General features: G+C 60.7%; 1 protein-coding gene across 1 annotated transcript in view; it reads right to left on the reverse strand.

Moving 5' to 3' along the window:
• LOC138735042 (1-phosphatidylinositol 4,5-bisphosphate phosphodiesterase beta-3-like) overlaps positions 1 to 11261 on the reverse strand; it is a gene marked incomplete at its 3' end in the record, with an annotated part of 50328 nt that extends 39067 nt beyond the window's left edge. The window contains 4 exon segments of the mRNA XM_069882907.1: positions 199 to 339; positions 2490 to 2558; positions 6454 to 6531; positions 11170 to 11261. Coding sequence (XP_069739008.1) covers positions 199 to 339; positions 2490 to 2558; positions 6454 to 6531; positions 11170 to 11244 — 363 coding nt within the window.
• Between the last annotated feature and the right edge of the window lie 1027 nt (positions 11262 to 12288).

Below are 12288 nucleotides of genomic sequence, written 5' to 3' on the forward strand. Positions count from 1 at the left end.
AAAAGGCTCCAAGCCCCCCCAAAAGGGCTCCCAGGACCCTCAGAGCCCCCCAAGATCCACAAAGCCCCCCCAAACGGGCTCCCAGGACCCTCAGAGCCCCCCAAGATCCACAAAGCCCCCCCAAACCGGGCTCCTAAACCCCTCAACCCCCCAAAAAGAGCTCCTGCCCCCCCAAAAAGGCCCCGAGCCCCCCCAAACCTGAGCGACGTCGTCCTGGACGGCGATGAAGTTGAGGAAGGAGACGCCGACCATGTCGGGGCCGTGGACGACGGTGAGCAAGCGGTGGGGGGCGTGCGCCCCCTGCGCCCCGAAACCCAGCGCCTCCCGCGCCCGCGGCTCCTGCGCACCCCGAAACGTCACACCCCGGCAACCCAGAAGGGGCACCCAGCACCCCCAGCACCCCCAAAACGGGTCAAGCACCCCCAAAAGTGGCACCCAGCACCCCAAAAGTGGCACCCAGCACCCCAAAAGGGGCACCCAGGACCCCCAGCACCCCCAAAACGGGTCAAGGAGCCCCAAAACTGACACCCAGCACCCCAAAACTGGCACCCAGGACCCCCAAAATTGGCCAAGGACCCCTAAAACTGGCACCCAGCACCCCAAAACGGACACCCAGGACCCACAAAGGGGCACCCAGGACCCCAAAACTGGGACCCAGCACCCCAAAAGCGGCACCCAGGACCCCCAGCACCCTCAAAACTGGTCAAGGACCCCCAAAACTGGCACCCAGCACCCCAAAACTGGCACCCAGCACCCCAAAAGGGACACCCAGGACCCCCAGCACCCCCAAAACGGGTCAAGCACCCCCAAAACGGACACCCAGGACCCCAAAACTGGCACCCAGGACCCCCAAAATTGGCCAAGGACCCCCAAAACTGGCACCCAGCACCCCCAAAGGGGCACCCAGGACTCCCAAAGGGACACCCAGCACCCCCAGCACTCCAAAACTGGCACCCAGCACCCCAAAACTGGCACCCAGCTTCCCTAGCACCCCAAAACTGGCACCCAGGACCCCAAAAGGGACACCCAGCACCCTCAAAGGGGCACCCAGCACCCCAAAACTGGCACCCAGCACCCCAAAAGGGACACCCAGGACCCACAAAGGGGCACCCAGCACCCCAAAACTGGCACCCAGCACCCCAAAAGGGACATCCAGGACCCCCAGCACCCCCAAAACGGGTCAAGCACTCCCAAAACTGGCACCCAGCACCCCAAAAGTGGCACCCAGGACCCCCAAAGGGGCACCCAGCACTCCCAGCACCCCCAAAACGGGCCAAGGACCCCCAAAACTGGCACCCAGCACCCCAAAACTGGCACCCAGCACCCCCAAAATTGGCCAAGGACCCCCAAAACTGGCACCCAGCACCCCAAAATTGGCCAAGGACCCCCAAAACTGACACGCAGTACCCCAAAAGGGAAACCCAGGACCCACAAAGGGGCACCCAGCACCCCAAAACTGGCACCCAGGACCCTCAGCACCCCCAAAACTGGTCAAGGATCCCCAAAACTGGCACCCAGGACCCACAAAGGGGCACCCAGCACCCCAAAACTGGCACCCAGCACCCCAAAACCGGCACCCAGCACCCCCAAAGGGGCACCCAGCACCCCAAAGCTGGCACCCAGGACCCCAAAACTGGCACCCAGGACCCCCAAAATTGGCCAAGGACCCCCAAAAGTGGCACCCAGCACCCCAAAACTGGCACCCAGGACCCACAAAGTGGCACCCAGCACCCCAAAGCTGGCACCCAGCACCCAAAAAGGGGCACCCAGGACCCCCAGCACCCCCAAAACTGGTCAAGGACCCCCAAAAGCGGCACCCAGCACCCCAAAACTGGCACCCAAGACCCACAAAGGGGCACCCAGCACCCCAAAACTGGCACCCAGCACCCCAAAAGGGACACCCAGGACCCCCAAAGGGGCACCCAGCACCCCAAAACTGGCACCCAGCACCCCAAAAGGGACACCCAGGACCCCCAAAGGGGCACCCAGCACCCCAAAACTGGCCCCCAGCACCCCAAAAGTGGCACCCAGCACCCCCAGAGGGCCACTCAGGACCCCTAGAGGGACACCCAGCACCCCCAGCACCCCAAAAGTGGCACCCAGCACCCCAAAAGTGGCACCCAGCACCCCCAAAGGGGCACTCAGGACCCCCAGAGGGGCACCCAGCTTCCCTAGCACCCCAAAAGTGGCACCCAGAACCCCAAAAGTGGCACCCAGCACCCCAAAACTGGCACCCAGGGCCCCAAAACTGGCACCCAGGACCTCCAGGACCCCAAAACTGGCACCCAGCACCCCAAAACTGGCACCCAGGACCCCCAAAGGGGCACCCAGCACTCCCAGCACCCCAAAAGTAGCACCCAGGGCCCCAAAACTGGCACCCAGCACCCCAAAACTGGGATATCCAGCACTCCCAGCACCCCAAAACTGGGGTCTCCCCCCACTTATCACTCCAGGTGCCCCCCAAAATTTTTCGGGGGGCCCCCCCCGACCTTGGGCACCCGTGCGTAGCGCCCCGTGCGGGTGTCGCGGATCGAGGTGATGTCCAGCAGCTCCACCTCCTGCAGGGGGGGACCCCAAAAAAATAGGGGGTACAGAGGATTTAGGGGGGCCCCCACACCCTAAAACGGGGACCCAGGGGGCCAGGACACCCCAAAAATGGGGGCCAAGGGATTTAGGGCCCCCCATCCCCCAAAAATGGGGACCGAGGGGTCCAGGACACCCCAAAAATGGGGGCCAAGGGGTTTAGGGACCCCCCACCCCCCAAAAATGGGGACCGAGGGATCCAGGACACCCCAAAAATGGGGGCCAAGAGATTTAGCCCCCCCCCCCAAAAATGGGGATCCAGGGATCCAGGACACCCCAAAAAAACGGGTCCAAGGGATTTAGGGGCCTCCCACCCCCCAAAAATGGGGACCGAGGGGTCCAGGACACCCCAAAAAATGGGTCCAAGGGATTTAGGGGCCCCCCCACCTCCCAAAAATGGGGCCCCAGGGGTCCAGGACACCCCAAAAAAAATGGGTCCAAGGGATTTAGGGGCCCCCCACCCCCCAAAAATGGGGACCGAGGGGTCCAGGACACCCCAAAAAATGGGTCCAAGGGATTTAGGGGCCCCCCCACCTCCCAAAAATGGGGCCCCAGGGGTCCAGGACACCCCAAAAAAAATGGGTCCAAGGGATTTAGGGACCCCCCACCCCCCAAAAATGGGGACCCAGGGGTCCAGGACACCCCAAAAATGGGGGCCAAGGGGTTTAGGGGGCCCCCACCCCCCAAAAATGAGGACACAGGGGTCCCCCACCCCCCTAAAAAACGGGGTCCAAGGGATTTAGGGGTCCCCACCCCCCAAAAATGGGGACCCAGGGGTCCAGGACACCCCAAAAATGGGGGCCAAGGGGTTTAGGGGGCCCCCACCCCCCAAAAATGAGGACACAGGGGTCCCCCACCCCCCTATAAAACGGGGTCCAAGGGATTTAGGGGTCCCCACCCCCCAAAAATGGGGCCCCAGGGATCCAGGACACCCCAAAAATGGGGGGCAAAGGATTTAGGGGCCCCCCACCCCCCAAAAATGGGGACCGAGGGGTCCAGGAACCCCAAGAAAATGGGTCCAAGGGATTTAGGGGCCCCCCACCCCACAAAAATGGGGCCCCAGGGATCCAGGACACCCCAAAAATGGGGGGCAAAGGATTTAGGGGCCCCCCACCCCCCAAAAATGGGGACCGAGGGGTCCAGGAACCCCAAGAAAATGGGTCCAAGGGATTTAGGGGCCCCCCACCCCACAAAAATGGGGCCCCAGGGATCCAGGACACCCCAAAAATGGGGGGCAAAGGATTTAGGGGCCCCCCACCCCCCAAAAATGGGGACCGAGGGGTCCAGGAACCCCAAAAAAATGGGTCCAAGGGATTTAGGGGCCCCCCACCCCCCAAAAATGGGGCCCCAGGGGTCCAGGACACCCCAAAAAAATGGGTCCAAGGGATTTAGGGACTCCCCCCACCCCCCAAAACCAGGGACCTAGGAGCCCGAGACACCCCAAAATGTCCCTTGGACCCCCAAAATGGGCTCCCCCCCCCCCAAAAATGAGACCCAGGGCCCCCCCCTTTGGGGTGGGGGAGGGGCGGGGGGAGCCGTTTCCGGGCTGGGGGGGGGGAGGGGCGTGGGAAAGTGCCCCCTGGGGGGGGGGGAGGGGAGAGGGGGGGCCCCCCCTTTTCCTTCCCTTCCCCCACCCCCCTTCCCCTTAATCTGGGGGGGCCCAGGCATCCGGGGGGGGCTGATAAGGGGGGGGAGGAAGGATTTGGGGGGGGCAGAGGGGGGATTTGGGGGGTTTGGGGGGGTTAAGGAGGGATTTGGGGGGGCAGAGGGGGGATTTGGGGGGTTTGGGGGCGTTAAGGAGGGATTTGGGGGTGCAGAGGGGGTTTGGGGGTGCAGAGGGGGGTTAAGGAGGGATTTGGGGGGGCAGAGGGGGGATTTGGGGGGTGCAGAGGGGGGATTTGGGGGGTTTGGGGGGGCAGAGGGGGGATTTGGGGGGGTTGGGGGGGCTAAGGAGGGATTTGGGGGTGCAGAGGGGGGATTTGGGGGGGTTAAGGAGGGATTTGGGGGGGCAGAGGGGGATTTTGGGGGGGCAGAGGGGGGATTTGGGGGGTGCAGAGGGGGGTTAAGGAGGGATTTGGGGGGGCAGAGGGGGATTTGGGGGTGCAGGGGGGGTTAAGGAGGGATTTGGGGGGGCAGAGGGGGATTTGGGGGGTGCAGAGGGGGGATTGGGGGGAGTTTGGGGTGCAGAGGGGGATTTGGGGGGGTCCTGGGGGAAAAGGGGGGGGCAAAGAGTCCTGGTGTGGGAATTTGGGGGTCCGGGGGGGAGGGGGTGTTCAGGTTTCGGAGTTCGGGTTTTGGGGTGCAGGGGGTTCAGGTTTTGGGGTTCAGGAGTTTGGGGGTGCAGGGGGTTCAGGTTTGGGGGTTCAGGGGTGCAGGATTTTGGGGTGTGGGGGTTTTGGGGTGCAGGGGGTTCAGGTTTTGGGGTGCAGGGGGGGTCAGGTTTGGGGGTTCAGGAGTTTGGGGGTGCAGGAGGTTCAGGTTTTGGGGTGCAGGGGGTTCAGGTTTGGGGGTGCAGGAGGTTCAGGTTTGGGGGTTCAGGAGTTTGGGGGTGCAGGGGGTTCATGTTTGGGGGTTCAGGGGTGCAGGATTTTGGGGTGTGGGGGTTTTGGGGTGCAGGGGGTTCAGGTTTTGGGGTGCAGGTGGTTCAGGTTTGGGGGTTCAGGGGTTTGGAGGTGCAGGATTTTGGGGTGTGGGGGTTTTGGGATGCAGGGGGGTTCAGGTTTTGGGGTGCTGGGGGTTCAGGTTTGGGGGTTCAGGAGTTTGGAGGTGCAGGATATTGGGGTGTGGGGGTTTTGGGGTGCGGGGGGTTCAGGTTTAGGGGTTCAGGAGTTTGGGGGTGCAGGGGGGTTCAGGTTTTGGGGTTCAGGGGCTTGGAGGTGCAGGATTTTGGGGTGTGGGGGTTTTGGCGTGCAGGGGTTTGGGGGTGCAGGGGATTCAGGCTCAGGGGTTCAGGTTTTGGGGTGCAGGGGGTTCAGGTTTGGGGGTTCAGGGGTTTGGAGGTGCAGGATTTGGGGGTGTGGGGGTTTTGGGGTGCAGGGGGTTCAGGTTTTGGGGTGCGGGGGGTTCAGGTTTGGGGGTTCAGGAGTTTGGGGGTGCAGGGGGTTCAGGTTTGGGGGTTCAGGGGTTTGGAGGTGCAGGATTTTGAGGTGTGGGGGTTTTGGGGTGCAGGGGGTTCAGGTTTTGGGGTGCAGGGGGTTCAGGTTTGGGGGTTCAGGGGTTTGGAGGTGCAGGATTTTGAGGTGTGGGGGTTTTGGGGTGCAGGGGGTTCAGGTTTTGGGGTGCTGGGGGTTCAGGTTTGGGGGTTCAGGGGTTTGGAGGTGCAGGATTTTGAGGTGTGGGGGTTTTGGGGTGCAGGGGGTTCAGGTTTTGGGGTGCTGGGGGTTCAGGTTTGGGGGTTCAGGGGTTTGGAGGTGCAGGATATTGGGGTGTGGGGGTTTTGGGGTGCAGGGGGTTCAAGTTTGGAGGTGCAGGATTTTGGGGTGTGGGGGTTCTGGGGTGCAGGGGGTTCAGTTTTTGGGGTGCGGGGGGTTCAGGTTTGGGGGTTCAGGTTTGGGGGTTCAGGAGTTTGGGGGTGCAGGGGGTTCATGTTTGGGGGTTCAGGGGTGCAGGATTTTGGGGTGCGGGGGTTCTGGGGTGCAGGGGGTTCAGTTTTTGGGGTGCAGAGGGGTCAGGTTTTGGGGTTCAGGAGTTTGGGGGTGCAGGGGGTTCATGTTTGGGGGTTCAGGGGTGCAGGATTTTGGGGTGTGGGGGTTCTGGGGTGCAGGGGGTTCAGTTTTTGGGGTGCGGGGGGTTCAGGACGCAGGGGTTTAGGGCTTTGGGGGCGCAGGGGGGGGGTCGAGGTTTTGGGGTGCAGGTTTTGGGGGTTCCCACCATGCTGGGGCCGCTCCAGTAGAGGAAGAAGCCGTCGGGGTCGACGCGCAGAGTCACCAGGGTGCGGGTGGCTGGTTCCTTTTTTTTTTTTTGGGGGTGCACCGGCTCAGGGGGGACCCCAAAACCCTCCCGGGGCACCCCAAAACCCTCCCGGGGCCCCCCAAAAACCTTTCCCTGTCCCCATCAAACCACCTCAGGCCCCTCCTGACCCCCCAAAACTGCCCCCGGCGCACCTAAAACCTGCTAGGGAACCCCAAAACCCCCCCCGGGAACCCCAAAATGACTCAAGACCCCCCCAAAACCCCCTCAGGAACCCCCCAAACCCCCTCAGGAACCCCAAAAATGACTCAAGACCCCCCCAAAACCCCCTCAGGGACCCCCAAAAGGTCTTTAGACCCCCCCAAAACACCCCAGGGAGCCCCAAAACCACCTCTGGGACCCCCAAAAGGCCCTTAGACCCCCAAAAAACACCCCAGGGACCCCCAAAACCACCCCAGGGACCCCCAAAAGGCCTTTAGATCCCCCCAAAACATCCCAGGGACCCCCAAAAGGTCTTTAGACCCCCCCCAAAACACCCCAGGGACCCCCAAAACCACCCCAGGGACCACCAAAAGGTCTTTAGATCCCCCCAAAACACCCCAGGGACCCCCAAAACCACCTCTGGGACCCCCAAAAGGTCTTTAGACCCCCCCAAACACCCCAGGGACCCCCAAAAGATCTTTAGACCCCCCCCAAAACATCCCAGGGACCCCCAAAAACCACCCCAGGGACCCCAAAAAGAGCTCCAGACCCCCCCCCCAAAGACCCCAGGGACCCCCAAAAGGTCTTTAGACCCCCCCAAAACACCCCAGGGACCCCCAAAACCACCCCAGGGACCCCCAAAAGGTGTTTAGACCCCCCCAAAACATCCCAGGGAGCCCCAAAACCACCTCTGGGACCCCCAAAAGGTCTTTAGACCCCCCTCAGACACCTCAGGGACCCCCAAAACCACCCCAGGGACCCCCCAAAGGTCTTTAGACCCCCACAAAACACCCCAGGGACCCCCAAAACCACCTCTGGGACCCCCAAAAGGTCTTTAGACCCCCCCAAAACACCCCAGGGACCCCCAAAACCATCCCAGGGACCCCCAAAAGGCCTTTAGATCCCCCCAAAACATCCCAGGGACCCTGAAAAGATCTTTAGGACCCCCCTAAAACACCCCAGGGACCCCCAAAACCACCCCAGGGACCCCCAAAAGGTCTCCAGATCCCCCTCAGACACCCCAGGGACCCCCAAAACCACCCCAGGGACCCCCAAAAGGTCTCCAGATCCCCCTCAGACACCCCAGGGACCCCCAAAACCACCCCAGGGACCCCCAAAAGGTCTTCAGACCCCCCCAAAACACCCCAGGGACCCCCAAAACCACCCCAGGGACCCCCAAAGGGTCTCCAGACCCCCCTCAGACACCTCAGGGACCCCCAAAACCACCTCTGGGACCCCCAAAACCACCCCAGGGACCCCCAAAAGGCCTTTAGATCCCCCCAAAACATCCCAGGGACCCTGAAAAGATCTTTAGGACCCCCCCAAAACACCCCAGGGAACCCCAAAACCACCCCAGGGACCCCCAAAACGTCTTTAGACCCCCCCAAAACACCCCAGGGACCCCCAAAATCACCCCAGGGACCCCAAAAACACCAGATCTGGGGTTCCCCCCCCCAATCCTGGGGTGGGGCTGCCCCTCCCTGAGGACTTTGCTCCCCATAAAACCATTTCCCCCCCCCCCCCCCTTCCCGGAAAAAAAGGGGGGGGGGGTGGGAGGAGCCTGAAATGGGGGGAACCCCTTAAAAAAGGGGGTACCCCTCAAATTTGGGGGTCCCAGCCCCCCACCCCAGTTGCTGCGGGAGGGGAAATTGGGGTGATAAGGAGGGAAATTGGGGTGAAAGGGGGGGGGAAGGGATTGGGGGGGGCTGGTTGGGGGGGTCCCCGAGGGATCCGGCCTGGGGGGAGACCCAATTTTCTCGTTTCTGACCCCAAAACGGGGTCGGGGCGGGTGGAAAATGGGTCACGGCTGGAGGGGGGGTGGGGGGTTGTCAATATTGGGGTGTCCTGGGATGGATTGGGGGGGGCGGGGGGGGGGATCAGGGGGGTTTGGGGGTGATAGAGGGGGAGGGGGGGAGTTTGAGGGGAGATTTGGGGGGCTGGGGGGTAATTTGGGGGGGGTTGGAGAGGGATTTGGGGGGGCAGGAGGGTTTGGGGGGGAGTTTGAGTCATTTTGGGGGTTCCGGGATAGATTTTGGGGTGAATTTAGGTCATTTTGGGGCTCCCAGATGGGTTTTGGGGTGAGTTTGGGTCATTTTGGGGCTCCCAGATGGGTTTTGGGGTGAGTTTGGGTCATTTTGGGGCTCCCAGATGGGTTTTGGGGTGAGTTTGGGTCATTTTGGGGCTCCCAGATGGGTTTTGGGGTGAGTTTGGGTCATTTTGGGGCTCCTGGATAGATTTTGGGGTGAATTTAGATCATTTTGGGGCTCCCAGATGGGTTTTGGGGTGAGTTTGGGTCATTTTGGGGCTCCCAGATGGGTTTTGGGGTGAGTTTGGGTCATTTTGGGGCTCCTGGATAGATTTTGGGGTGAATTTAGATCATTTTGGGGCTCCCAGATGGGTTTTGGGGTGAATTTAGGTTATTTTGGGGCTCCCAGATGGGTTTTGGGTGTGAGTTTGGGTCATTTTGGGGCTCCCAGATGGGTTTTGGGGTGAGTTTGGGTCATTTTGGGGCTCCCAGATGGGTTTTGGGGCGAATTTGAGTGATTTTGGGGCTCCCAGATGGGTTTTGGGGTGAATTTGAGTCATTTTGGGGCTCCCAGATGGGTTTTGGGGTGAATTTAGGTCATTTTGGGGCTTCCAGATGGGTTTTGGGGGTGAATTTGAGTCATTTTGGGGGTTCCTGGTGAGTTTTGGGGTGAGTTTGGGTCATTTTGGGGCTCATGGATAGATTTTGGGGCGAATTTGAGTGATTTGGGGGCTCCCAGATGGGTTTTGGGGCGAATTTGAGTGATTTTGGGGCTCCCAGATGGGTTTTGGGGTGAATTTAGGTCATTTTGGGGCTCCCAGATGGGTTTTGGGGTGAATTTAGGTCATTTTGGGGCTCCCAGATGGGTTTTGGGGTGAGTTTGAGTCATTTTAGGGCTCCCAGATGGGTTTTGGGGTGAGTTTTGGGTTATTTTGGGGCTCCCAGATGGGTTTTGGGGTGAGTTTGGATCATTTTGGGGCTCTAAGGTAGATTTTGGGGTGAATTTAGGTTATTTTGGGGCTCCCAGATGGGTTTTGGGGTGAATTTAGGTCATTTTGGGGCTCCCAGATGGGTTTTGGGGTGAATTTGAGTCATTTTGGGGCTCCCAGATGGGTTTTGGGGGTGAGTTTGCATCATTTTGGGGCTCTCAGGTAGATTTTGGGGTCAATTTGGATCATTTGGGGGCTCTCAGGTAAATTTTTGGGGTGAACTTGGATCATTTTGGGGCGTCTGGGTGGCTCTGGAGGTGAATTTCAGTCATTTCGCGGCGCCCAGACGGGTTTTGGTGCGAATTTGAGTGATTTTTGAGGCACCCAGGGGGGTTTTGGGGTGAGTCGGGGTCTTTTAGGGCAATTTGAGGGGTTTTGGGTCCCCAGGGAGTGAATTTGAGGGGTTTTGGGTCCCAAGAGGGTGAATTTGAGGGGTTTTGGATCCTGAGGGGGTGAATTTGAGGGATTTTGGGTCCCAAGAGGGTGAATTTGAGGGGTTTTGGGTCCTGAGGGGGTGAATTTGAGGGGTTTTGCCTTCTGAGGGGGTGAATTTGAGGCATTTTGGGTGCCAGGGGGTGAATTTGAGGGGTTTTGGGTTCCAGGGGGGTGAATTTGAGGGGTTTTGGGTGCCGAGGGGGTGAATTTGAGAGGTTTTGGATCCTGAGGGGGTGAATTTGAGGGATTTTGGGTCCCAAGAGGGTGAATTTGAGGGGTTTTGGGTGCCAGGGGGGTGAATTTGAGGGGTTTTGGGTCCCGGGGGGGTGAATTTGAGGGGTTTTGGGTCCTGAGAGGGTGAATTTGAGGGGTTTTTGCCTCCTGAGGGGGTGAATTTGAGGCATTTTGGGTGCCAAGGGGGTGAATTTGAGGGGTTTTGGGTGCCAAGGGGGTGAATTTGAGGGGTTTTGGGTGCCGAGGGGGTGAATTTGAGGGGTTTTGGGTCCCAAGAGGATGAATTTGAGGGGTTTTGGGTCCTGAGGGGGTGAATTTGAGGGGTTTTGGGTCCCCGGGGGGTGAATTTGAGGGGTTTTGGGTGCCAGGGGGTGAATTTGAGGGGTTTTGGGTGCCAGGGGGGTGAATTTGAGGGGTTTTGGGTGCCGAGGGGGTGAATTTGAGGGGTTTTGGGTGCCAGGGGGGTGAATTTGAGGGGTTTTGGGTGCCAGGGGGGTGAATTTGAGGGGTTTTGGGTGCCGGGGGGGTGAATTTAAGGGGTTTTGGGTGCCAGGGGGGTGAATTTGAGGGGTTTTGGTTCCCAGGGGAGGGAGTTTGAAGGTTTTCGGGAAGTTTTGGGTGTTAGGGGAGGGAGTTTGAGGGGTTTTAGTTCCCAGGGGAGGGAGTTTGAGGAGTTTTGGGTGCCGGGGGAGGGAGTTTGAGGGGTTTCGGGGAGTTTTGGGTGCCGAGTCCGAGGGTTCGGGGGGCTCCCGGGGTGTGTGTGTGTGTGTCCCCCCCACCTCCCGCTCTCACCTCCTCCCAGCGGATGAACTTGCTGCCCCGCACCAGCATCTCGGGCACCCGCGGCGGCTCCAGCGGCGCCGCCATCGCTGCCGGGACCGGGCGGGGGGGGGGGGGGGGGGGCGGGGGCGTAGAGACAAGGGGCGGGGCTAGGAGGAAGGGGGCGTGGCTTAAGCGAGAGGGGGCGTGGCCTAAAAAGCGCGGGAGGGGCCCCACGGGGCTATTCGGGAATGGGAGGGGGCGTGGCCAAGGAGGGGGCGTGGCCAAAGACTGGGACCAGCCCCCATAGGGGAGTATGAGGGGGCGTGGCCTCAGCCCTAGGGGGCGTGGCCTCAGCTCTAGGGGGCGTGGCCTGAGCCATAGGGGCGTGGCCTAAGACATGGGCGTGGCTTAAATGCACCAATCGGCTTGTGGGCGTGGCCTCAGCTCCAGGGGGGCGTGGCCTCAGCATGGGGCGTGGCCTTAAAGAGTGGAGGGGGCGTGGCTTCTGTTTTGGGGGCGTGGCCTTAGACCTGTGGGCGTGGCTTGGAGACTGGGATAGTGATTGGGGGCGTGGCCTCTTTGGGTCCCTTGGGGGGGATTTTGGGGTGGATTTAGGGGAGTTTGGGTCTTGGGGTGGCGGATTTTAGAGGTTTGGGGGCCTGGGGGGGTGATTTTGGGGTGGATTTAGGGGAGTTTGGGTCTTGGGGTGGCGGATTTTAGAGGTTTGGGGGCCTGGGGGGGTGATTTTGGGGTGGATTTAGGGGACTTTGGGTCTTGGGGTGGCGGATTTTAGAGGTTTGGGGTCCTGGGGGGTGATTTTGGGGTGGATTTAGGGGAGTTTGGGTCTTGGGGTGGCGGATTTTAGAGGTTTGGGGGCCTGGGGGGGTCTTTTGGGTGAGTTGGAGAGGTTTGGGGTCCTGGGGGGGTGATTTTGGTTGAGTTGGAGAAGTTTGGGGTCCCAGGGGGGTGATTTTGGGGTGGATTTAGGGGAGTTTGGGTCTTGGGGTGGCGGATTTTAGAGGTTTGGGGTCCTGGGGGGGTGATTTTGGGGTGGATTTAGGGGAGTTTGGGTCTTGGGGTGGCGGATTTTAGAGGTTTGGGGTCCCGGGGGGGTGATTTTGGGGTGGATTTAGGGGAGTTTGGGTCTTG

The sequence above is a fragment of the Phaenicophaeus curvirostris genome, unplaced genomic scaffold (assembly GCF_032191515.1).
Source record: "Phaenicophaeus curvirostris isolate KB17595 unplaced genomic scaffold, BPBGC_Pcur_1.0 scaffold_397, whole genome shotgun sequence".
Classification (NCBI taxonomy): domain Eukaryota; kingdom Metazoa; phylum Chordata; class Aves; order Cuculiformes; family Cuculidae; genus Phaenicophaeus; species Phaenicophaeus curvirostris.